Below are 27,483 nucleotides of genomic sequence, written 5' to 3' on the forward strand. Positions count from 1 at the left end.
GAAGCAACACCCCCCCTCCCAAAAAATGCCCAAAACATCGACTTCTTCAGCGCTTGTGTCAAGAAAAATGCATGAATTTCAAAATAAGAGTATTTCTGAATTAACTAAAACTTGCAAGGACAGACTGGATCTGGTTCTGGCTAGGAGTGTAATGATTCATTGATCTGGATTGATACATTGATTAATTAAGCAACAATTCTATCAAATCAATCAAAAGGCAAAACCTTAAAACGGAAGTTCAGGATTTTTGACATTAGGCTTAATCTTCGAGTTGGGGGGTTTAATTAGTCTGTGGAGATGATTTTTTAAAAAAATCCATATAGTGTGTTACTTTTTTATTATTTTCAGGGTTCCAGAGTGGCTAAGCTAATACAAGTCAATAGCATTCCAATAAAAAGTCATATTAACAGATCTAACATAGTCAAATAAATTCAAAATGCAGCTCAATGTTCGAAAGTCCCATGCAGCCAAAACAATGTTGCACCAAACATATTAACAAAAAAATCAGCGCTGAAAATACCAATGTGATATCCTGCCGCCCTGCTTGCCCAGGCGGCCTGTTCTCTGCAAAGCAGCTTAATTGCTGATGTTGCTGTTCATACTGCAGTTATTGACATGCAATGGTAAGTTTTAATAACTTTATCCTGAAACATAGCCAACACTATTGATTGCATGCGTCATCGGTTATTCTCCTGCGTGCATATGTTGTTTTATTGGCATGCTAGGAGGTGACTATTGACTTGCATTATCTTAGCCACTCCAGAGCTCTGAAAATAATAAAAAAACTAACAAACCGCACAGATTTTTAAAAAAAAATCAACTCCAATGACTAATTGAACCCCCCTCCAATTCGAAGATTAACCCTGATGTAAAAAATTCCGCTCTTCCCCTTTAATCATCATCGACATCTTTAGATATGTATTTTTGTTTAAAAAAAAATTCATTCAAACACCTGAAATGTTTCAAAGAAACCTGTCAAAAACCTCAAAATTTCTTTGTATTTTATTGCTTTTGATGAAATACGACCAATTATGTTAAATTTATACATATCGTATTAATTTGATTAAAGGCCCTTGAATTAAATCAAATCATAGCTGACTTTGTAATGTCAGCAAGTATTTTTTTTTATCATTGACCAACAAATCAATAACATCATCAACTTGGTGATTTACACTCCTAACTCGTGTCATGGGCTTTACGTTTGACACCATCTGAATAGCTCATCTGTAAGGATTTAAAGTTTGAAACAGGGGGTCACTTCGTTAGGGGTGCTTAAGTCCCTTGGAAAAAAGGCAACTTGTTTCAGGAATGATTGTTTGCTTTTTCAATACTGTCACTGCGCTCTTTTGACACAGCACCCCAGCCCCTTGCCTAAGAGATGTAACACTGCTCACCTTTTCAATTTCACATTTTTCTTTGCACGCTTACATCTATTCGATACTGGTCAGGTTGGTGTGCAACACAAATTTTACAATAGTAAAAAAAAAAAAAAAAAAACGGTTATAATCACTAAAATCAAATGATTTTACACTAATTTTGCATTGCACTTAAAACTGCAAGCACCTCTAAATTGTCTTCAGAAATGTCCTCAAGGGACAATTTGATGTTTTGTAAAACATTTGTTTCGTAAAATTATATTTCATCTTCCTTATACAGTACAGTATATTTATGTGTGTTTGAATTATGGTTGGACAATATGAAAAAAAGGCATATCCTGATATATTTAGACTCTCAATATAAGATATAAATCCCAATAATGCTAGCACTTGCAAAGTGAGAAAACATTTTCAGTCCAAGCCAAATATGATATTAATCCATTCATCTTCCATACCGCTTATCACAAGAGTTGCGGAAGGTGTTGAAGCCTATCCCAGCTAACTATGTGCAGGAAAATGAGTACACTCTGAACTGGTTGTGTGCCAATCACACCTATTTAGAATTTCTGGTTCACGAGAAAATGCTCATATGTTCAGTTATTTAAATGCAAACAGAAATGCTGTATAACAACAGGAGCACCTTATTTGAAATTGAAACAATGTAAGGTGCGCATTTGAACTATATGAAAATATATTGATGTTATTCATATTGATATCAAGGGTGTATGTTTGTATAGGGACGGTAGGGACATAACACTATCAACTTTTCAGGATGCTCAAAATGTCCCCACCAACTTTTAAGCAACCTTATTTGCATTATATAATGTGTTCAGCTCTATAGGTCATCTACCCAACTTTTCAGGATGCTCAAAATGTCCCCACCAACTTTTAAGCAACCTTATTTGCATTATATAATGTGTTCAGCTCTATAGGTCATTTAGATTGTCTTCACACATGTTGTAAGGATAGAATTGATCCTACAATTATGAAGTGAATTATTTTCATGATGCTCGAACCTTACATTTAGCCATTTTCACTTGCTGACGCTGAATGTGCCGGTCCATTTTTCCCCTAAAATGCACGTCTTATTGGCTGATGACTTGCATTTATGTAAAAGTCTTGATTTATTTTGGACATTATTTATTTAAAAATATTTTTATTTGTAGCCTAGGCAGACATTTTTCTCCAGATAATCATACTTTAATCATAGTAGAGGTAAAAAGTTTTCTTTTTTTTTGTTGCAGTTAGTTGTGTTTGTGGACAAAAACAGTCGTGTTTTACCTGAAGGAAGTAAGAAGTTTTATTTATTTTTTTCAGTTATAATTATTTATTTAGACAGACAAGGTTGAGTGGTCTTATGACAAATGTTTATTTTTTCCATTGCTGGACACTTCAGAGAAATGAACAAGTGTGGATTTATTGTGTATGTTTATGTAATTTAAGTTAGGTTCAAATGTTGCCATTTAAATTGGCTAATGAAATCCAGCCATCTATTCTGGAAGTTTTCAAATATTTCCTTAGTAGTTTTTGAAAACAAAGGTTTGAATCGAACAGTGTATCACCTGAACTAACACCCGTGAAAGTTAGTACAAGTCAATACAAATTTATTTTGCATTGATCATTTTGCCTATCCATTAAATAGGTTCATATTTGTGAGAAAAGTAGCCCTGACACCCGTTCACAGCAAAAAAACAAAAAAAAAGTGCTCATGCAGGTTACGCTGTTATATCGTCCCTACGAATGTTGAGACCAAACCTACGCCCTTGATTGATATATCGCCCAAACCTAGTTAGGAGCAGTGTTGTTAATAACTGCGTTAGAATATAACTGCGTTACTGACTACGTCATTTTTTTTCAGTAGTAAGTAATCTAGTTACTTACTTTTCCTCATCTTGGCAACGCCGTTACCGTTACTGAGAATGGAAAGGCGTACGTTATTATGCGTTACTATATTGGTTGAACGACATGAGAAAAGTCTGAGACGGACTCACCGTGACGACAGAGCAGAACAGGAGTGGGGCAAAAAAGTTGTTACGTTGAGCAAACGCGATGCTAGGTGGCTCCAATAATACCTGACTGTAGCCGATAGCCTACAAACTACGCCCACATGATATGGTAGACATGGTAGATATCACATATGTATGGAACAAGATGCGAAATGACAGACACGGCGGCGTTAGCAACATGTACAGTATAAGAACTCGATTCGTTTGTAAACAGCTGCCATCTTAAAGCAGTAAACTTCTTAGGAAGACTCGGTTGTAGAGAACCTTCCTAGCGAACCTAAGTAACTTTTTATCTAAAATACTCCTAAATCGGGAAAATCTTGACTTGAATCTATCTTTAAATAATGAAACAGTTTTAAAACTTCCACATGTCAAAAGTAGACAGAAGGGAACTAATGCAATAATGGGACCAATTTTAACAACTTTTAACTGTTGATTCAGGATAAAGGGTAAATTAGGGTAAAGAATTGGGCTAGGGCCAATTGTCCCACCTTTTAATCTTCACATAATGTGACGTATGTTTTTTTTTTTTTTTTTTTTTTTTTTTGGAGGGAAAAAAAAACAAAACATGAAAGTTATCACCAATTACTTTGCCAAGTAACCAATTACTCTTACATACAGGTAACTGTGTTACTAACGCAATTACTTTTTGGGAGAAATTATTTGTAATTGTAATTAATTACTTTTTTAAAGTAAGATTCACAACACTGGTTAGGGGGAATTGTTTGAAAATTGTTTTTATTCGCAAAAATCCATCCTGTCGATAAATAGTAAAACCGTGCTAAAAATATTGAGCAAACTGTTTGTGCAGTTTTGTAAAAACGTTTAAAGATCATCTTAAAACTTCAGTTGTGTACGATGGTGTTTAAAGCTTCCTGAATGCAGCATTGCTTGATTATTTCACACGAGTAGGGAGGGCAACGGAAGGATTTCCTGTGTCCGCCGCGGAAGAATACACTAACGGTGGGGTTACGTGACCATTTGAATACGACTCTTTCCTACGGGCGGCGGAGTGATTTCAGATAGTTGCTTCCCGTACAATTCAGTGAGAAGTCAATGTGAATTTTTAGCAAGGGGAAAAACATGGCGACTTCGCAACGTGACGGGCACGCAAACCAGCTCGACCTACTCATCCGAGCCGGTAATATATTTTTCTGCACTATTACCCGAGTCCGAGAGTTGCCTGAACGCAAGGTCCGCGTTAACCTAGACGGCGGTCGCACACTCCGCAGAGTAGGCTGCTGGAGTAATGGAGGACTATCAGGAAGTGATCACCTTGGTAGCAACCTGCGTCGCTTTGCTAACGTTCCGCGAGTTCTTTAAGCCTGTTTAGAGGCAAACACGCGCACGTAGCACACCGCTCTGCACGTTGAAGCAATTTGTCTGCACTATGACTATTTTGCATGAAAGACTGTAGGTTTCAGACGCAGTGGGTTGGAGAATAACGGGTGTCGGAGCGGCTCTGGAAAACCAGGAAGTGCAAAACTGTTGTCTTCCCTACGTCTTTGCCACGCTGTCTGAGTGGAAGGACATGTGGGTTTAGTTTTAATTGTTCAATTTCACTCCATTTCGGTATATATTTCATTTGCAGCTCGGAGGCCCGATAATATTGTCGTTTTGACCGTATATGACTTTTCAAGAGTACATTTGTTGCATTAATGTGATGTATAATCGATTTTTTTTTTTTTGCACAATTATGTTCCAGAGTGATTGAAATTTTGTCGTTTGATCAGCATTTAATTTTTTCCCCAAACGAGGACAGGTTTTATTATTTTAGTGTAGTTTGTAGTGTTTCTATTGTTTCCGTTATCGTGCTGTGTCGCCTGTGGTCGCAGCGTGGGGCGGCCTCCCTCTCGCTTTTCCTCCCTTCACTCGGTGTTAAGCGCGGCTTCAAGCTTTCGACCGCACCGACGAAGCGTGTTGGTTTTATTCTGTGAGTGTGAAAATGTAATAATTATTTTTTAATGAAAACACTGTGCAAACTCATCTCGTTAATCGAATTTGTCAAGGTTTTAAGTCCTTTTTTGATGGCGGAAGCGTTTCTGAAAGGAGGCAGTGCTTGTATTTTGATTGGCATGGCTCTAAGCAAATGGCGTTCTCGGTTATTGAGGCCGTCATTACAGACGTCATATGACGTTTTTATAGGCGGGTCTACGGCTGAGGCTTTATCCAATGGTTGGATCTAATATAGTTGAGTGACAGCTGGATTTGTAGGCTTATTTGAAGAGAACTGGAGGGAAAGGTTTAGAACTGTAAACACGGAAGTCGTTTGAGGGGCACTACTTTTTGTCAGAGACCCCGCTCTTCCTGGCGCTCTTCTGGGATAAATCCATTTATTCTAAATGTGAAATGCTAATATCTTGATCGCTGTAATGAAATGGCGTGAAATATTTCCTTTATTTTGTAAAAATTGGCGTAAAAAATAATAAAGATGACCTGACCTTTTTGACCTGTTTCACAACTGCTATTCTGAAAATTGTGTTCTTAAAATGTTTTCTGTGCGGTTAGGACACTGGACATGCCCAGTTTTATTTTGCAGCTAGGAAAATGAGTGCTCAATCTAAAGATAGTCCTATGCTGCACCTTTTGCCTCAGTGCAATTGCCAAACATGGAGAGCCGGCAGTGACAGTCTCGTGTTTCCCACCAGTGATTGACAACAGCAGGTGCTCTTGGTTTCTTCTCAGGAGCTCACAGCAAATGTTATTTCTTTAAACAATTGTGTTTAAAATAATAGCATGGCCTAACTCCTGTAATAAAACAATTACTGAAGTTTCCAAATTTTGGGACAATTTTGTTGTTGATATATGTTGGACAGCGTCAATAGTGTTTTCTCATGTCATTGTCCTTTGTTTTATATTTGCAGTTTCTCATTCCACATAATCATTTAATCAGACATTACTGAAGGTGCAAACAATTATTTATGGATATTTAAAATATGAGCACAAAATCTCCTAAATTAAAGCGTTACTAATCATTGTCATTGGACCTAAGCTTTCTACCTGCAGTTAGACCTTTCCTCACAGTCATAGATTAAGTTTGCTTTATTTTTTTATGCGTTTCTTTTTTTTCGCTGACAATATAATTGAAGTTATTAAGAGTATCAAGAGCAACCACTTTTATCTAATCATAGCGTAAACCCATCTCTAGGGGGTGCTATTCACTAATCTACCATCAAACGCAATATTTTTAGCAGCACTCAGTATGCTAATTTTGTCCTGATTTATACGTGTTTTATCTGTTTTTGGTTTTCTAGTTGAGGCGTCTGTCCATGGCACCAGTATACACTGTTCTGACAAAACTATCGAGGCTGCAGAGGCTCTGCTTCACATGGATTCACCATCCAGTGTCAGAGAAGACTGCAGTCCAGGTAAAATTCTATTTTTTTTAACATGATCTTTTTTCAAAAAGCAAAGTAAATATAGAAAATAAGTACATACATTTTGCCGAGTTGAAGCAAGTTTAATAATTCAAGCATGCGGTCACAAATGCAAGTCATGATAACATCGCTCACAGATATCTTACTTATTGCCTCCTCTGCTTTGTAGAAGCTTTCATCCCACCTTGTGTAGCGACACCTGACTTCCTCCATGCTGCCATGCGCCCGGATATTGCAGAGACGGAGGTCGAAATATCGACGGAGGACTGCTGCGAAGATGATGATGACGATGATGATGAAGATATGGCCAGTCTGATAGAGGAGCAGGAGGCGGAACATGACCATGAGCCCGCCAGGAAGAGAAAAGGTAGATAAAATCTGTTGTCTTAGGTGGGGAAAAAAATGGCAAGTGCACAAAAATAAGTAGCGGAAATTAATTCATATTCCTTCATTCTTCCTTCTAGCTGGACGGAAACTAAAAACACATCAGTCCTATACTAACGGCTCAGTTGATATCGGTTTGCGGAAGAAATCAAGAGAAGGCAAAGGTATTGTGATGTGAATCCTGTGGATGAAAAGTCATTTGAAAAGAAATTAAATCAACTCGCATATAAATATTTTGCTCAATTTTCAGGGGGAAGCACCATCTACTTATGGGAGTTTCTGTTGGACCTCCTGCAGGATAAGAACACCTGTCCGAGGTACATTAAGTGGACACAGAGGGAGAAGGGTATCTTCAAGCTTGTGGACTCCAAGGCTGTCTCCAAGCTGTGGGGCAAACACAAGAACAAGCCAGACATGAACTATGAGACCATGGGACGGGCGCTCCGGTAAGGAAGCTATCCTGCTGCCTACGTACAGTTCTGTGCTCATTTCACCTCGATTTGATTTAAATGTCTGTCAAATGTTGTCATTTTCTAGATATTACTACCAGCGTGGCATCCTCGCCAAAGTAGAAGGCCAGCGTCTGGTTTACCAGTTTAAAGAGATGCCCAAAAACATTGTGATAATCGACGACGACAAGACAGACATGTCCGTTGCCCAAGACCCGATGGAATCCAAGACGACAGCGTCCTACGAGCGTATCCTGCAGCCGCCGGACGTCATGCTGAAGCGCTCCCCCATGCCCTCCAGAAAGCCCAACATCCTGCGCGGCGGCAACAGAGGCAATGTGTGTCAATCACCTGTCGCCACCGGCAACAACAGTGTGACGGTGGTTGCTTCCAACGTCGACTCGGCAGACTCTGGTCTGAATCAACAGACAGGTGTCCTTTCCAATGCTTCTGGGCCCAGGTGAGAACCAGAGTTGAGCAAATAACACCGTAAATGTTCAATATTGTATCAGAGACAGTATTTTGTCATGGAACTATAGATTTCAGTTCCCTATTAATTAGAGGTGTGCAAAATTTCCGATTCCTAGATTATTCGCGATTCGGCCGTGGAAGATTCGAGAACGATTCACAAACATCCAAATTCCGATTATTGAAATATGCCAAGTAAAGCGGAAGTACAACACACTCAGCGTGCCGCGCGGTCTTCGGGGCGCAACGAGGAAGAACGCAGCGAGAGTAGCTAAACATCAGGCTTCTCATTACCCGGCCCCTCGGGTAATGCCAATGCTCAACTCACGGCTCTAGCTCAACTCATGCCACGAGATAAAAAAAACACAACAACATACCTGACTGCTGCCGAAAAACTGCTACAAAGTACGTCATCCACATAATGTAATGGTAGATATCATTTATATAGGACTAGATGCACCATTGATTCGGTAGCGTGAGCAGCACATCTACAAAAAGCTAGATGCGGCCGTTAGTAAACGGCCGCCATCTTAAAGCAGTACACTTCCCTGCAAGGTTGTTGTAGCGAACCTTCCAAGCAAACCTAATTAACTTTTTATCTAAAATACTCCTAAATCGGTAAAATATTGACTTGAATCTATCTTTAAAATAGTTTTAAAACTTTCACATGAAGAAAGTAGACAAAAGGGAAATTATGGAATAACGGGAACAATTTTAACAACTTTAACAGTTGACTCACAACATTAAATTAATTGAATGTAGTTTAAAGCTGCTGTTACAGAATGGGTACTGGAGTTTTTTATTTACTGTTATTTTTGTATATTTGTTTACTGCTATATGTTAACTTGATACTGAAATAGTAGTTTGGTTTAGCCTGAGAGGATTTTTGAACAATTTTGGAACTAATGTACAAAACATTTAATTAAAAAAAAAAAAAAAAAAAAAGTAGGGGGGGTGCATCAATAATCGTTTTATAATCGAATCGGAACCTCTGAATCGTAATCGTAATCGAATCGTTAGGTGCCCAAAGATTCCCAGCTCTACTATTAATTCACCCTGTTGTTTCCAGGACTGTGCGAGTCGCTATGCAGGTGCCGGTGGTCATGACATCACTGGGTCAGAAAATCTCAACCGTTGCGATGCAGCAGCCGGCAGTAAGAACGGGGGCGGCCGGACATACAACCCTCTTGTCCAGTGCTTCGGCTCTCGGCTCTGCTGGAGGCAACTCTCAACAAAAGGTGCGCTAAAATCCGTACTTTTATTTAACGCCAGTAGTTCTCAAACTCAAACATGAGCTTCCCCTAGTGGTAATCAAGTTCAGTTATAGTATTCAGGTAAAGAAAATTGAATATGCAGTATTGGTCAGAAAAAATGCGATTGTATATTTTTTCCATTCTGCCTTATTTACAAGCTAATTTATTTCGGCTTGAGCCAAAAACTGATGTTTTCCCCTGTGATTTTTATGCTGAGACCTTTTGCTTTTATGACATTATTAATATCTGAACTATTAATAGAGGTTTTATTCTCTTTAGCGGGCAAAACAACATTTAGGAATGGCTCTTGATAGGTAAATACTAAATTTAGTAATGTTTCCACGCTTTGACTTTTTGAACTCAACACATCACTTCAGTCAGGCTCATTTCATGACTCCGGTATGCCGTAATTTTCGGACTATTTGGCGCAACTGACTATAGGCCGTCTCCCACCAGATATGACACGAAAATTGCTTTTTTTCATAGATATACCGCAATGGACTATAAGCCGCAGCTGTCTTCACTGTAGTTTGGGATATTTACACCAAAAGATATTAACCGGTAAAACTTAATTTGACAGCGGCATCATTAGACTGTCATAAGATCAATTTAACCACCGTGAAGCTTTGAACCAATCGGCGGCAAAGCTTCATTTCTTCAAGAAGCTTCATTTGGCCATCCCTCCTCCCTTGGGGTAGACGGTCAACCTCTGCTGTCAACACTGATGTCATTCAACATGCCTCGTAGCATGCATTGCAGCACTACAGATCTAAATCACAATCAAAATTCATGTTCTGTGCTAATTATTTCTTCAGTTACTGTTCCAGTTGTTTCATTATTGCTAGCTATGGTATTTGGTAAGACTTTATATGACAATACTGCCATAAAACTATCATAAGACTATCATAATTATGACATGACACTGCCACGAGCATTAATGAATGCTTATGACAGATGGCTTATGGCAGTCTTATGATGACGCTGTCAATTAAAGTTTTAACAATTAACCCAAATAAGCAGCACTGGACTATAAGCCGCAGGATTCAAAACAAGGGGAAAAAAGTAGCGGCCTATAGTCCGAAAATGACGGTACATTGCTGCCATCTGTTGGCAACTGTACGTTATTAAAATTTAGCCTTTTGTTTTTATGGCTCTGCACTGTGTAGTGATTGCAGAGCTATAGACCCTACTCACGTGACGTCACAGCCACGCCCCCGCGCCATGATGTCCGCATACTCGCCATAGAAATGCATTAGCGCTTCGTAAATTCTTCCTATTATTGCACGTTTTACTGCTCGTCAACATTAATACTCAAAATGGTGAAGTCGTGTGTGGCGGTCGGTTGCAAAAACAGAGAAGATAGACGGAGAGACTTGAATTTTTACCGTATTCCGAGAGACACGAAGAGGAGGCCGCGATTGACTGCTGCAATTCGACGAGACAACTGGGCTCCAAACGACTACCACAGATTATGTAGTAGTCATTTTATATCTGGTAAGATGCATTTAATATATATTTAGAGGGTTTCGGGCTGACAACCACAATTAAGATCATTGCTAGGCTAATCGCCAACAACATACACGTATGTATGTAGTTAGTGCTATCGCTAAACCATATAAACATTAAAAGCCCTAGCTCCATTGACAAAAGACATGAAATACATTAGACTTGACAGTGGATGTTAGCAAGAACAAAAGATTTTCAATTGAAAATTTCGTAACTCACCTTCCGAGCACAAGATTCCTGCCGAATTTTCGTGTACGAGGACGTGTTTCACCTAACCAGCAACGTAGCATTTATAAGCCTCCAAGCTCTTAAAGTTTTTCAAACTTTCGTGAGAATAGGCTGATTTTGTGTGGGTATCAGATGTCAGGCGAAGCCAGCGGGTCGAAAAACATCGATTTAGGCATCAAATACGGATCTGGCGAATGGATAAACTGAAGCTTTTCCACGTAACGCCTTTTATGCAACGGATCCAATGAGTTTACAGCGTCAGATAACACCGGGGCTTCCATGAATTGCTCTATAACTTGCTCGACTAATAGAAAACAATGGGAATAGGTCTGAAAAAGAGGTACAATATGGCGGCCGGAAACAGCGACACGCCCATTTTGTGACGTAGGTGAGTAGGGTCTATAGCAAATGCTCTTGAGGTACTTATTTAAGTCTTTTTTTTTTTTTTTTTTTTTTTTGCAATATGTCCTTTAAAGTAGGGCTGTCAAACGGTTAAAATTTTTAATAGTTAATTACAGCTTTAAAATTAATCGTAACTAATCGAAATTCAAACCATCTCTAAAATACGCCATATTGTTCCTGTAAATTATTGTTGGAATGGACAGATAAGACACAAGACAAACATAAACATTCAACATACTGTACTAGGGCTGCAGCTATAGAATATTTTAGTAATCGAGTAATCGACTAAAAATTGTATCGATTAATCGAGTAATCGGATAAAACAAATGTATTTTTAGGTGAAGAGCAATTATAAATATACATGAGAAAACAAGACATTTCATCTAATCTTGAACCATTTTCAGTCAATCAATGTCTTTATTTTCGATGTATATTGTTGAAAACAGCCAACAATTGCATCTCAGATGTAACTAGAATAAAAAAAGACTAATTCACTGCTTTCACTCAAAAAACCTTTAGATCTTATTAAAAAAGAATATATATATATATACCTAAAAATGCCCTTACGCTTGATAACACACATCACTTAAAAGTTACGATTTTTTCCCACGTGTTTCAATTGAATTTCCATTTGTGTCAAGCCATTTTTAAGTTCTAGTTAAGTTTTAAGTAAGTCTAAACTGTAAGTCCTGATAGGATTTTGAGTTTTTGCAGTGTTCAAAATAAATGTATGATACAGGCTGTATTGGAGCACATTAGGGACCAGTGCTACTTGGTGTTTTATTCAGCAATGACTACTGAGCTAAAATTGATAGTTATCATTATTGAGTTTTTATTTTACACCCTCATCACTCCACAATGCTATGTTATGTTAAAGCCTGTATGTAAGACACGTTAGCCACGCATTGAAAGTGGTCATAATTAATAGAAACCTAGCCCTCCGCAGGGCTAACGTTACTTGAGCTAGTGACAGTTACGTTAATCTTATTTATTAGCGCTTAGCGCTCTTTATTAGCACTTAGCGCTCTACTGCTTTAAGATGGCGACTGTTTACTAACGCTGCCCAGACGTGGCCGAGTCTGTCATTGCGCATCTAGTTCAACATACATGTGATCTCTATGAGACTCATCAGAGGCTACCTGCCACCAACGTAGCATCGTGCAGGCTTTTAATTAGCAACGTCGGCGTCGTTTGTAGCGGCTGTCGCTGCAGTAAGTTTTTTTTCTCTTTTTTGCTTCTTCCTCTACGCACGTGACATCAGCGCGTTGTCCCGCAGTAAAAGTAGTCCGAGCAAAACGTGATGCTTAGAGCTGTCAAAATAAACGATTACTCGAGGTGAATAAAATTACTCGTATCAGTTTTTAAACTCGAGTTTCAGCTCCATACTGTACATAAGTACTGTATTTGTTTATTATAAGAATCAATCCACAAGATGCCATTAACATTATTAACATGCTTTCTGTTAAAGGGATCCACGGATAGAAAGACTTGTAGTTCTTAAAAGATCAATTTGAGTACAAGTTATAGTAATTTTATATATTTTGAGAGCTAGAAATATTTGTGATGCTTTCAGTAAATGATACTGTAGCGACTTAACTGTTCCGCCCATATACATGATGGGAAGTTGGGCAACCATGACTGCCAGTGGTGGCTGCAAATGGTATACATTATGTGCTGAGTTGTGTACAATTAGGCATGTTAAGAAAAACGTGTCCTACTCTGCCATAATGCATGATGGGAAGTTGGGCAGTCATGACAGTCAGTGGTGGCTGCAAATGGTATACAGTATGTTCTGCGTTGTTCAATTAGGCGTGTTAAGAAAAAGATCGTCTCCTCCGCCCAAATCCATGATCGGAAGTTGGGCAACTATGACTGTCAGTAGTGGCTGCAAATGGTGAACAGTATGTTCTGCGTTGTGTTCAATTAAGAGTGTTAAGAAAAAGATTGTTTTTCTTGGGCAACCATGACTGTTAGTAGTGGCTGCCAAAGCTTAACCCAACAAAAGGTCCACTCGCATTTCTCTGCCTTTTCGCTCTCACTGTGCTGAAATGGCGTCATTGTAAACTGTTTGAGGCAACGCATGAACGTCATTCCGTACTTGCGTTAAATGCGTCAACTATTTTAATGCGAGTAATTAAAAAAAAAAAATTAATTACCGCCCGTTAACGCAATAAATTTGACAGCCCTACTTAAAAGTAAACTTTTTTAATGTTTTTTAAATCCCTCCTAGGTTGTGATCCAGACCATCCCCACCATGGTCCCTGCCACAGCAGAAAATGGAGAGAAGATCACGGTCCAGTTGGCCAAAATTATCACAATCCCAGCTCATCAGTTAGCTCAGTGCCAACTACAGACGCCCACAGGCGCGGCCAAGCCCGGCGCGGGTGTGCCAACGGCCGGCATCAGCCTCCTAGGAAGCCCCTTGACAGTCCAGGCACTGGCGCCAGTTAGCGTGGCGTCAGGAGCGCAGGTCATGAGACTGTCCGTGGCTGCACAGGCGCAACAACAGACTCTGATGGTGTCGCAGTCGGGAAGCGGCGGTGGAGTCACTGTGTCGGCGGCCGATGAGGCCGTGACGGCGCAGCCACGGGTAATTGGCGGGATTTTTAACGGCGCTGAGGTGGTAGTGGGAGGGGACGAGCTCAAGGGGGTCCAAGTCCAACCTGCGCAAGTGGCCATCCCGCAGAATGAAGAGAACACCAAAAGCGTCTCGTCGGACGCGGCTGATCCCGACGTGCAAACCAAACTGGAGACCCCTGCGGCAGTAAAAATTGAAGAGCCCGAGTGTTGAGGTCTTTCGTCCGCTCAAGTTAGTTGCTTTGGACACAAATTCATTTTTATTACTCTTGTGATAACAAGCAGCAGTTTGAAAGCTCTCGAAGGCCTATTGTATGTTTTTATCATGAGTGAGGGAAATATTCTTCCAGTACTGCTGTTAGAAGAGTTTCTCAGCCAAGCCTGTAAATTGAAACTCTCGCTCGGAGGCCACCATGCAAATAGGAACACATAGACGCAATCAAACTTGAAAGGGACCAATCCAGATCACTTTGGCTATCGTCACCATCACCAAGTCTTGATAGGAAAAAAAATACAGCAAGGAAAAGGGAAACACTACAGGCAATTTGAACATGAATCCCATTTTATCTCATTTTAAAAAAAGAAGACTGGCACTGCAATAAGATGAAGCCTGATTGATTCGGGTTTTTGTTTCTTCTGCAATTGTTAAACCAGCAATTTGTACTTGTCACTGTGCAAATCAAATGCGTGTGTGTGTGCGCGCGCGCATTTGCGAGTGAGTGTGGTGCTACGTGGCTCTCGAAAAGAGTATAATTATTCATATGGCGGAAAACACTCAGGTGACTTTGAAGTTTCGCTTTGAGACCCTCAATTTGGCCAAATTTCAAAATTGTCATATGCATGTGTGAAACGACATTGGAACGCTTAAAATCTCAATTTTCTGGGTGAAGAAAAGTTTTGAACAGCGCATATATATATATATATTTTTAACAGTGAAACCCTAACTGTATGTGTGAGCATGAGAGAGCATAATTAAAGATGCCATGATTTTAACGAGATATCACGTACTTGTTTCGATCCCAAAACTCCATTTAGCATGAATCACCGAGTGTCAAGACACAGCTGCACAGACGTAGCTTGATTTTGAGGGGATTTTATGGGTGATTCATGGTATAACGAGGGTTGCGATGCCGACATCAAGGAGTGGTTGAGATTTTCATATATTTACCCTTTAAATTTTTTTTTCCCTCTAATTTTATTTGGATCGATTACCATCTAAAATATCGGGGAAAATGCGACTGCAACAAAAACATACAATTAAGCGATAGTTATGAGGTAGATATCCGTGACTCATTTACAGACACAATTTTTTTCATTGTGATGTAATTTGTTTAAAATTTGCAAGTGAATGAAATTAATTTTTTTCAAAGTAAATATTAGACATCAACGATTCTAAGCAATGAATAACAGACATTTCAAATAATGAATATAATTCTCCTTATGGCTGGGCTGAAACAGGCGGTTGCTCGGTGGCTGTAAACTGTCTCCAGTGTGAAACGGACAAATAAAAAAATAGTTTGAGAGCTTAATGTGCCATGAAACTGCTATAGCAGCATATAGACATATTGTCAACAAACAGAATAGTTCTTTTGGCTTAAAATAGTTTATTTTAAAGAGGGGTGCAAAAGCAGAAACTGCTTTTTTAGCCTTGTCTGTGTTTTCCGCCATATACAAAAGTTTACACCATAAATCATAACGGAGCAGCCTTTAAATTTGGAAATTGACCTTCATGTACAATAGGAACTATAAGTTGAACTTAGTTTTTTTGTGTGTTTTCATAACTTGTACCAAGCACAGTATTACAGAAATGAGAAAATCTTAACATTTGCAAAGAAAGTAGCATAGCTGGGAGTTGAAAAGCACTGGTTCCATTTCTCAATTTAAGGACTAATCCAGTTTTTAGAACTCACGCCGAATAAGCAATCATTTGTCATCAAGTACTTTTAAATTTGATTCGTCTTAAAGTTGGCTGATAGAATAGAAATAAATTAACAGTGAACAGTTGACTTGAAATCAGCAAACGCTCCAGTGCTTTGTATCAAGAATCTCTATTTTCAGTCTGAGCGATCGTACCTATGAACCTGACAGTTTAAAAAAAAAAACATTTTACTCATAAATGGCTGTGACTCTATTCCTACTGCCATGTTTCAGAAAAAAAATCTCCATAGGAATATGTATATAAACTAATTATTTTGTAATTGCTAACGGTTGTATTAGTTATTCTGAATGTGATGTCACTTTTCAATTCCCAGGTCACTTATAAAGGTCATTATTTTCCAGTCAGGTTGGCCCTACACCTACATTTCATTTCATTTTTTTTTTTTTTTTTAAATCTAAAAAGAGGGAAAATACCGAAGTTTGTTTTCAGACTGAACTGTTTGTATATTCAACATTTGAAGTATATTCTATTTTGTTGTACTCTTGTTTCAAAGTGTATTAAAGTAGATTTTACTGAAGCATTGCAACATGCTTGTGTTTTATTTAGAACTTGCTTCAATAGTTTGGTTGGGGAAGATCTCTTCCTACATAATGACAGAATTACAAGTAATATTTGTTTATAACAACTATTGTAATTATCAGAGTATAAACCTCTACTTTGTATTGCTTAAATATGAACAAAAACAGTTTTGTAAAATTCTTGTAAAAAATTGTTTTAGATTATGGGGTGCTGTCACAAGTGACAGGCACATTGTACAATCATTCAATAGCAAAGACAGATATTAACTACCGTAATTTTCGGACTAACTTAATACCTAAATCCGAAGTCCGAGGTGAGGCGCACCTGACCATAAGCCGCAAAACACCAAATTTGACTCGAAAACTAAATATGTTCATAGATAAGCCGCACCGGACTATAAGCCGCAGCTGTCTTCACTGTATTATGGGATATTTACACCATAATACACCAACAGGTATTAACCGGGAACACGTTATTTGACAGTGGCATCATAAGACCAAATGAACCCCCATTCATTGTTTCAAGAAGCTTCATTTGGCCATCACATGCCTGAAATAAAAGAATGACAAACAAACTGCTGCCTTGGGGGATATAGTCCATCTCTGCTGTCAACAATGTTGTCATCCAACATGGCTCCTAGCATGCATTGCAGCGCTACATATGTAAATTATAGGGTTGTTCCGATCGTGTTTTTTCTGCTCCCGATCCGATCCCGATCGTTTTAGTTTGAGCATCTGCCGATCCCGATATTTCCAGATCCGATTGCTTTTTTTTTTTTTTTTTGCTCCCGATTCAATTCCAATCATTCCCGATAATTTTTCCCGATCATATACATTTTGGCAATGCATTAAGAAAAAAATGAATGAAACTCGGACGAATATATACATTCAACATACAGTACATAAGTACTGTATTTGTTTATTATGAAAATAAATCCTCAAGATGGCATTTACATTACTAACATTCTTTCTGTGTGAGGGATCCACGGATAGAAAGACTTGTGACTTTGTATATTGTGACTAAATATCGCCATCTCGTGTATTTGTTGAGCTTTCAGTAAATGATACTGTAGCCATGCCCAAATGCATGATGGGAAGTGGAACCATGACTGCGTAGTGCTACCAATTGATATATCTTCTCTGCTTTATGAAATAACATAGGGTGTTAAGAAAAAGATCAATTACTACCTTGCTTCACCACATTGCTTCCCACGATATTTCTAATCGTAGGGAGAGGGATTGTAAGGCTTTAGCCAATTAAAAAAAGGTTCCAAAGGCTGCTAAAATTCACTCTACTCATTTTACGCTGCCTCTTAGCTCTCCATATAGGTAAAACGGCGGCATTACAGAGCGCGACAATGCGTGAGTGGGTCGTGCAGCGCATGCATTAATTGCATTAAATATTTTAACGTGATGCATTTTAAAAAAATAATTACCGCCGTTTTTGCGATAAACTTGATAACCCTACCTTAAGCCTAAACTAAAGACTGGATGAGTGTAACATGTCTGTAACATTAAATACAATTAGAAAACGATTTAATTTAAAATATATATATACAGTGGAGAGAACAAATATTTGATACACTGCCAATGGGTTTTCCCATTGTGAGTGTATCAAATACTTGTTCTCCCCACTGTATATATATATAAAAAAAAGGCATGTCCGATATTTTTTTGCCGATTCCGATACTTTGAAAATGACGTGATCGGACCCGATCGATCGGGACATCTCTAGTAAATTACAATCAAAATTCATGTTCTGTGTAATTATTTCTTCAGTTGCTCATCCATTTGTTTCAGTCTGGTATTCTGTAACACTTTATTTGACAGTGGTGCCATAAAACTGTCATAAGACCATCATACGTATGACATGACACTGCCATGAGCATTAATGAATGCTTATGACAGATTGCGTTGTGTGTCATCCGACAAATTATCTCACTTTTGACTGCTGTAAATGATCCAAGCTAGACTTAAATGAAGTTAGTGACATAATTTGCCGGATGATACTTAATGACATCTATCATAAGCATTCATTAATGCCCATGATAGTGTCATCTCACAATTATGACGGTCTTATGGCAGTCTTCTGACGCCGCTGTCAAATAAAGTGTTACCTATTAACCCAAATAAATCAACAAATAAGCCGCACTGGACTGTCAGCCTCAGGTTTAAAAATGAGGGGGGAAAGTAGCGGCTTGTTGTCCAGAAATTGCAGTAATAATTATTGATAAGAATTAAGAGTTGTGTTGGCACCAGCATTCGTGCTAATGATACTCTCCATAACTGATACAACAGCATAAATCTAGTTTCCCAAGCTGCATTTACAACTGTGCCTTGGTCTAAAACAACAACAAAAGGGTTCAAATTACTTTTGCTGTAGAATCAACGATAGATTTTTTTTTTTTAACCAATTTTCAATAGGATGCTTTAAAAAGTTCCATCTTTTCAGCATTTTTTGTGCTTCCTTCAAACTTCAATTGAAAAAAATGCCTGTAGTTACTTTGGGCATCGGCCTTACATCCGAAAGTCATTTGAAATGTTGAACTGCGTAACTGCCATTCACACAGGTACCCAATTTATAATGTTCCAATTTAAAGTCAGTGAGTGGCAGAAAAATAGTATACAGCAGTACTTCTCAAATAGTGGGGCGCGGCCCCCCTGGGGGGGCGCAGAGCGATGCCAGGGGGGCCGCATGTGACCTCGGGGAACATGCTTTTTTTTTTTTTTTTTTTTGCCGTACTGGAATAAAGTGTACTTGCACATCCACTCAGTGGGTGGCAGTGGCGCTCTCATTTTCAGAGTGCACGCTAGTGACGGGATCTGTCGTTCACTTGAGTAAACGAATCCATTCCGGTTCGTTCAGTAAAAAGATTCGTTCAAACAAATCGTTCAACGAATCGTTCGCCCCCCTCATCGAGAGGAGTCTGGCTGCAGCCCGCCTCTCTCAGTACCCTGCGCCGCTCTTCTCAGTACCCATCCCGCAGACAGGAAATGACGCAATACCGCCGCTCTCAGTCCCCTCAGACCGGAAATGTCGTCAACCCTTGCGACGAAAACAAGTTACGTTATTTCACCTCTCGCGAAGAAAACACGGTAAGTGGCCGCACTGAAAAAAAGTTTTTAAAAGCGTATGCATGTTTAAAAATGTTAAATAGTTAAACAACACTTGCGGTGAAAATATGAAGTGTTTATTCTGAGTTGAAAAGACCGTACTTATATCTAGTATTCTTAATGTAATTTAAATAATGTATTCCTTTACTAACTGCATGTGACTTTGCTCTACTTATATTGTTTAATACGTACTGATGAATTCAGCAGCGAATTGGCTAATGCTGGTAATGCTTTTTACATTTTTTTTTTCACAATGAACAGTCTTCTTTGTGTAGTTTTCATTATATTGCACTCTTATTTTTCATTATGTACATGCCTGCAATTCGCAGCTCGCTGTTTTTGTTGTTGTATGGTGTTGTTGTTTTGCCTTCATTTGTTTTGTCTGGTCCTTTGTCGTTTGAATGTTGTCACATGATCCAAATAGGACAAGGTTGTAATTTTTTCTTGATATTGTTACTCTGCTTAGCTATATATTTTTTCATTATTTTGTTTTTTTTTTTACTAGCTCCAAGATCACCACCCCATTGGGAAGAAACTAAATCACGACCCCCAAATGGTAGTCTTCCCATGCAGATACAGGGATGTCACACAGATCCAAATGGAAGTAAGTAGCATAAGTAGTAATGTACTTTAGATTTTGGACTGTGCTTAACACTTTTTTTTTTGATAGACATCGAACACAGTAAAACCCACGTGGCAGACAGGACCAATGGTGACAATATAAGACCATGCCGAGCTTCATGGACGGTTCAAACTCATCCTGCCCAGGAACGCTGGTATGTTTTTATGTCTGAGACAAATGTTGTGCTCAGTGGAAATCTGGATAGGCTTATTATTCCTTATATTAGTTAACAATTGGACATAATTGATTATTTACTCTTTGTTTATTTAACCAATCAACATTCTCATTAGCTTATGCAAATCTTGAATATAAAGAGGCCAGAAATGGTGTTGATTGTCTAAAAAAAGAAAGTTTGATTGACACGTGCTGACTTTTGGAACGTTGGCCTGAACAATGAAATGGAATCAACTGTGAATTTTGAGGATTTAGTTTCTCTAAAGAACATAATGTCACTTGTACAATTAAGTAAAATGTAACTTTTTGTGTTTGTTTTTTGCAGATATGAAATGCATATTTATAACTTGTCTAACAAGTAGCTCATTCAAAGGTATAAAAAAGTATTTTTTGGCGTGTGTAGGGTATTTTAACTATGTAGCCTACAGAATGCTTGTATGGGCTCATGTAGGTGTCTGCGTACGTTTGTATTTATATAACATATGTCCGTGTGTATAGATTATGTATTTTTCAGGGAAGGACCATATTTGTGGCTGACCCCTATGTTGTTGCAACATGGTGAAAGCCTATAGGATGTGACCCACACATGCATTTGCCTGTAAGGCTGATTAGTAACAACTACAACTTGGAGCATTGGTTCATTTTCAAAGAACAGTCAAATCATAACAAATTAAATGATCCAAATTCCAATTATTTGTGGGAAGAAAAACAGATCCAATCATGAGATCAGGGAACTATTGTTATCTCTAATGAAATTCAGTATCCATTCATATTGGCATGGCGTTTCCATGATGATCCAGAATGGCCTTGTTTGGTTTTGAAGGTATGTTCCAGTCGATCCTTTTATGTTGCCCCTTCAATTAAAGCAGAATTGCACTCCAGATGATTCATCCAATCATTTGAAGCAAATTTCTAAAATGCCACTATAAAATTGCGAATGTTTTGTTTCAAGGGCGTTGGCCCGGTCTCAACATCGGTAGGGACGAATATAATGCAAGTAAGGTTGCTCAAAAGTTGGTGGGGACAACTTTAGCATCCTGAAAAGTTGGTCGTGTTATGTCCCTACCGTCCCTATGCAAACCTACGCCCTGGTTTTGTTTGCATGAATCATTTAAACCTGACTGGTTGGTGTTCTTATGCATGGAAACACGTTTGTAATTGTTTAACTACTGTATTTAATATGAACCTATATTTTCAATTGCAGAAAACGTTGACAGTCAATCAACAGGGGGACATGGAAAGAGAGGATTGGAAGTGAAATAGAGGTATTTGTAAAAGTGTGTATATTCATTGATTCAAAACTTGAAGGAAGTGACTCGGTTAAATTCTTACGTTAGGGTTTTCCGGGACAGCCATAGGGGAAGGACTGTGGCATCTTCATGTTGATGGTAGGTGAGTTTAACTGTCCAATTTTGTCCTCTGTGATATTTGTATTCATTTATCCATTTGTAGTATGCTCTTTGCACTGTTCTGGATGCTCTCTTTGAGTTTAACCATTGTAAAATGAAGTTCACCGAATCATTCAAATTGGGCTACAAAATATCCTTGTCGTTATTCTTTATTTACACTTGTTTTTAATTTTTGTTAGACTGATATGCCAACTCTGAGGAAGTGGTGGTGTATATTGCTAGCGGACAATTTCAAACTTGGGTGCATGGTAAGTCTTTGAAACTGTTGATATGGCATTCATAGGAAAGTAGGTGCACAGCACCTTAATTCTTTGTTGGAAAATGTGGAATACTTATTTTTGTATTTTTTCAACTTATGTGAGCCACAGGAAAGAGTTTGCCCATTGGACAGATGAGGCAAAAGCATTACTGCAGGGTGAAGTGCCACCAGTCCATCAGTTACAGAAGTGAAATTTGAATATAATTGCTGAGGTCAGCTTTTAAAGACTTTTTAGTGTCCATTACTCTGACGCACTTTTGAACATGCCCCCCTTTATTCACTGATTTATTTTTAGGAAGAGGTGCAACCACAGCTCCTTCAAGTTAGTGGTGGCCCACTCCAAAAAGATATGGCGGGAAAAAAATGGTAAGATTGTTTATATACCTAGTTTAATGCAATGCCTGAAAAGAAAAATCAAGTATAAAATTAACAAAGCATCATTTTTATTTTACTTATGTAATATTCAAATAGCTCTTTTCTTTCTCTTTTCCAATGAACAGTTTTGGTAAAAGGATTGTGCAAGACAGCACAAAAGCCTCGGACAGGGCTGGGGGGGGGGGGGGGGGGGGGGGGTCAATGCAGTAGGAGTTCCCAAGCATCCTGCAGATGGAAGAGGATGAGCACGAACTACAATGTCTTGGAGCCATTCAAGTTCTGTTTCAACCATCTGGAAGATGGATTTACCTTTTTTGAGGAGATTGTTGACTAAAGAAAATATCTATTCTCTCAATAATAATAAAAAATAATAAAACTAAAAAAATAAAGTTTACCACATCAGAACTGGTTGTATTGAGTTCATTTTTCTACACTTATAAATTAGTTGTTTTTTTTCTTTTATCCCAGATGTTAGTTGTAGGTAGTTTTAATTACCTGTGATGAAGGCGGGAGTGCTTGCCGAAAAAATGTCAGGTAATTAAAACAACCTACAACTATTGTCTGGGATAAAAGAAAAAAACAACTAACACATGACAACTTTTGTCATTTCTGTTTGAAATAAAGGTGCCTTTCCTGGAGCAGAAAGTTTAATATAGTTTCTGAATTAGTTAGGATCTTCACCCACATGAATGAATTTAAGTAGCAAAATGAAAGACAAAATTGGTTTGGTTGCAACATTGAGAGAATATTACGTTTTTGATACATTAAATTGTAATGAAGCTATATTAATGTGTCCGTTCATAAAAATGTAAGGATGACAGCAATTTTGTAATAATTCTCAATTGGAGTATATTTTACAATTGACAAACTAAAGTACACACTGTGATAGGTCACAGGCGATCTTTCAGTCACTAATTAAACCTTTATTGCAGTAGTGTGTATTTTAATTTTGATGTACTGTAACCGTGTTTTTCATTTTGGTAAAATCAGCAGGCTTTAACAAACTGACCGCGCTTAAAGAGTTAATCTCCCGATTACACCAAATCAATTTAAGGAGCATGTAAATAAATTATTATTTAAATAATAATGAGTGATGCTGAAACCGAAAATAAAAGACGTGCGAAAAGAAAAGTAAACTAGTATTTACGTTCGAATGGACGCTAACTATTACGATAAAACCGGAAGGTCGGAGCTCGAGCGCTGCTTCATGTTGTCATTTCCGGTCTGAGAGCTGCGATATTGCGTCACTTCCTGTCTGCGGGATGGGTACTGAGACGAGCGGCGCAGGGTACTGAGAGAGGCGGGCTGCAGCCAGACTGTCTTGCCCTCATCTCCCTCCCAGCCCAAACGAATCGTTCGGTTACTGAACGGGAAGTGACGTTGCCGAACAAATCACCAAAGACCGCTTCGCAGTATAACTGAACGGGAAGTGACATTGCTTGGTCCCTCCCTCTCTTGCACACAGGCACCACTCGTCGTAGTTTCAGAAATGAGTGACAGGCGGTATCATTCTGCTTTCACAGACAGCCTCGTCTCCCTCCTGCTGCTGCAAAAGCGAGGGAGAACTTTCGCGTTGTCTGTCCTAGTTCTATAGGCTCAAAGTAATGGCCCGTGCTTGCATTTCGATTTAGGACCCGGTTAAACATTTTCCTTTTGTGGGGGGGAGTGGGGGTTTGGGGTCGGGGGCACACGGACTTTCTTTAGCATGATCTTGATCACATATGCTACCAGCCAACGCAGCATGCTTGCTGTCACGAAAATAAAAATAAATCGAAAGTTTCTAAATATGGAACGACCAACACATCATATTTACCTCTCGCTCTGTTGTATTTTTGTTTTTATGCTCATCACTATTATTTTAGGTCACTATTGTTAAAACTGAAGTGTAAATAGCTAGTTGCCAAATGTGCTGCTCTGAAATAAAAACAATACTACATTTTGATATTCGACAGTTTAATTGCAAATCAGTATTAAGATGATCGTATTGAATTTTTGCACTGGTATTAACAAATAAAATAATCCGGTCAGCTCCCCTGTCGCCCCCTCATCTCAGATTGTCAAATGCTGACAAGAAATAATTGTTTGCTCTTTACGATGTTGCCTTTCTACTCTCATTAGTCTGTTAAGAAAAATGTAGACATATTGCGACATCTCCCGTGTCCGCGTGCGTTGTTTTTGAGTAGCACATGATGGACGGATGGACATAATTTGTCAAATCAACACCCGACACGCTGACACGAAAAAAAATAAATAAATAAAACAGTCGGAAAAAATTGACATGTATATACAGTTTCATTGCAAATCAGTATTATGGTGATAATACTAAATATTTTTTTCTGTGCACATATGAGGTAAATAACGCTGCCATGAAGCCTCCATAGTGACAGTTCTCTGCCCCCTTCACTGCCGTGAGTGCCGTCACGCGACCGCAGCTCACTTTTGCTTGCCTCGTAGCTACCCGTGTTTTTTTTATTTATTTATTTTTAGCTACCCGTGTTTTAACTACTGCAAATTTGATAGTATGTTGTCAGTCATAGGTAGTCCCGAGTCTGTTGAGAAAAGTAGTACACTAAACCATGCTCGCTAGATTTGTGTGGTGTTTTGTCTGTTTGAGCAGCATTTGATAGGCTCCACGTTAACAAATATGTGACAAAGTCATTTCCTTTCATTTTATGACTCGTTCACCGCATAGTCATTACTGGAAAGTCAAGTTAGCAGCAAGCTAGGTCAGGCACCGGAGGACCGAATCACTGAACGGGAAGTGACAAAACTCAGTCTTTCCCCCCTGCCTGCACGCTGGCTGCTTACTGGCCACACGTGGAAATGAGTGACAGACGCCTTGATTCTGTTTCCGCTCCCTCCCCTGCCCGCGATGAGGCTGGCGTCTGATTGGTCGTGTGCGATGTCAGAAGACGCTGCCGCTTGCTCAACGCCCTCCCACGCAGCGAACAAGCGCCACCAACTTCATAGAACGAATCAGTGCAGATGGTGATTAGTTCGGTCTCGTTCACCCAAACAATTCGTTCAAAAAGACCGAATCGTTCGCGACCGATACAACACTAGTGCACGCAGTATTTTTGAACTAAGGAAGAGCACTAAGCACACACAGAAAACAGGTATGAAGTAGTGACGGGATCTGTCGTTCACTTGAGTAAACGAATCCATTCCGGTTCGTTCAGTAAAACGATTCGTTCAAACGAATCGTTCAACGAATCGTTCGCCCCCCTCATCTCCCTCCCCACCCAAATGAATCGTTCGGTTAGTGAACGGGAAGTGACGTTGCCGAACGAATCACCAAAGACCGCTTCGCAGTATAACTGAACGGGAAGTGACATTGCTTGGTCCCTCCCTCTCTTGCACATTGACCACTCGTCGTAGTTTCAGAAATGAGTGACAGGCGATATCATTCTGCTCTCAGAGACAGCCTCGTCTCCCTCCCGCTGCTGCAAAAGCGAGGGAGAACTTCCGCGTCGTCTGTCCTAGTTCTATGGGCTCAAAGTCATGGCTCGTGCTTGCATTTCGAATTAGGACACGGTTAAACATTTTCCTTTTGAGGGGGAAGTCGGGGTTTGGGGTCGGGGGCGCACTGACTTTCTTTAGCATGATCTTGCTCACATATACAATGCTGCTGCTAACAGCCAACGCGGCATGCCTGCTGTCACGAAAATAAAAATAAATCGAAAGTTTAATTTCTAATTATGGAACGGCCAACACATCATATTAACCTCTCGCTCTGTTGTATTTTTGTTTTTTATTATTAAGATGATCGTTTTGAATTTTTGCACTGGTATTAATAAATAAAATAATCCGGTCAGCTCCCCTGTCGTCCCCGCATCTCAGATCGTCAAATGCTGACGAGAAATAATTGTTTGCTTTATGATTTCGCCTTTCTACTCTCATTAGTCTGTTAAGAAAAATGTAGACATATTGCGACATCTCCCGTGTCCGCGCGCTTTGTTTTTGGGGCGCTTGAGTAGCACATGATGGACGGATTGACATAATTTGTCAAACCAACCGACACCCTCTGACACGAAAAAAAAAAAAAACACTCGGAAAAAATTGACATGTATATACAGTTTCATTGCAAATCAGTATTATGGTGATCATACTAAATATTATTTTTTTTCTGTGCACATATGAGGTACATATCGCTGCCATGAAGCCTCCATATAGTGACAGTTCTCTGCCCGCTTCACTGCCGTCACGCGACCGCAGCTCAGCTTTTGCTTGCCTCGTAGCTACCCGTGTTTTAAATTACTGTAAATTTGATAGTATGTCGTCATAGGCAGTCACGAGTTTGTTGAGAAAAGTACTACTCTAAACAATGCTCGCTAGATTTGTGTGGTGTTTTTGTCTGTTTGAGCAGCATTTGATAGGCTCCACGTTAACAAATATGTGACAAAGTCATTTCCTTTCATTTTCTGATTCATTCACCGCATAGTCATTACTGGAAAATCAAGTTAGCAGCAAGCTAGGTCAGGAACCGGAGGACTCCTCTCGAGGACCGAGTCACTGAACGGGAAGTGACAAAACTCAGTCTTGCCCCCCTGCCTGCACGCTGGCTGCTTATTGGCCACACGTGGAAATGAGTGACATACGCCATGATTCTGTTTCCGCTCCCTCCCCTGCCCGCGATGAGGCTGGCGTCTGATTGGTCGTGTGCGATGTCAGAAGACGCTGCCGCTTGCTCAACGCCCTCCCACGCAGCGAACAAGCGCCACCAACTTCATAGAACGAATCAGTGCAGATGGTGATTAGTTCGGTCTCGTTCACCCAAACAATTCGTTCAAAAAGAACGAATCGTTCGCGACCGATACAACACTAGTATGAAGAGCAGTGTCCCGCCGCCGTTTTCGAAAGCCATTTTCCGACCGGACTCACTCACGCAGCGACCCACTGTCTTGTCCGGTTCTCACGTCGCCGCCCAAGAAGTGCCATTTTCGGCTTGGGATCGTCACGACGACCGCCCTCACCTACGGTTCTACCTCGGCCGCCGAGAATGCGCATTTTTTCGTGCCGTTTGCCTTTTAGAACGTGCCGAATATTG

At 39.4% G+C, this 27,483-nt stretch overlaps 1 protein-coding gene and 1 long non-coding RNA gene across 7 annotated transcripts in view; both read left to right on the forward strand.

The window, feature by feature from the left end:
* Positions 1-16,482, forward strand: part of elf2b (E74-like factor 2b (ets domain transcription factor)) — a 37,578-nt gene extending 21,096 nt beyond the window's left edge. For 2 of the 3 annotated variants that reach the window (XM_057843638.1, XM_057843639.1), the window contains 7 exons: positions 6,637-6,750; positions 6,929-7,126; positions 7,224-7,307; positions 7,394-7,589; positions 7,681-8,052; positions 9,130-9,298; positions 13,680-16,482. In XM_057843638.1, coding sequence (XP_057699621.1) covers positions 6,637-6,750; positions 6,929-7,126; positions 7,224-7,307; positions 7,394-7,589; positions 7,681-8,052; positions 9,130-9,298; positions 13,680-14,240 — 1,694 coding nt within the window. In that variant the 3' untranslated portion in view covers positions 14,241-16,482. Of the gene's footprint in view, positions 1-4,040; positions 4,524-6,636; positions 6,751-6,928; positions 7,127-7,223; positions 7,308-7,393; positions 7,590-7,680; positions 8,053-9,129; positions 9,299-13,679 lie in introns of those variants that run through there. The other variant, XM_057843640.1, reaches the window with a different exon arrangement.
* Positions 16,483-19,407: 2,925 nt separating this feature from the next.
* On the forward strand, positions 19,408-22,622 carry LOC130919901 (uncharacterized). Of its 4 annotated transcripts, none has more exons than XR_009064030.1 (9): positions 19,408-20,027; positions 20,103-20,201; positions 20,268-20,373; positions 21,598-21,658; positions 21,731-21,781; positions 21,982-22,050; positions 22,165-22,273; positions 22,357-22,427; positions 22,562-22,622. It is a non-coding gene; the product is annotated as an uncharacterized LOC130919901 (long non-coding RNA). The 4 variants fall into 4 exon arrangements; XR_009064027.1 differs by having other exon boundaries at positions 19,408-19,579; XR_009064029.1 differs by having other exon boundaries at positions 19,408-19,579; positions 22,171-22,273.
* Positions 22,623-27,483: the final 4,861 nt, after the last annotated feature.

Source organism: Corythoichthys intestinalis, chromosome 8 (assembly GCF_030265065.1).
Source record: "Corythoichthys intestinalis isolate RoL2023-P3 chromosome 8, ASM3026506v1, whole genome shotgun sequence".
In the NCBI taxonomy this organism is placed as follows: domain Eukaryota; kingdom Metazoa; phylum Chordata; class Actinopteri; order Syngnathiformes; family Syngnathidae; genus Corythoichthys; species Corythoichthys intestinalis.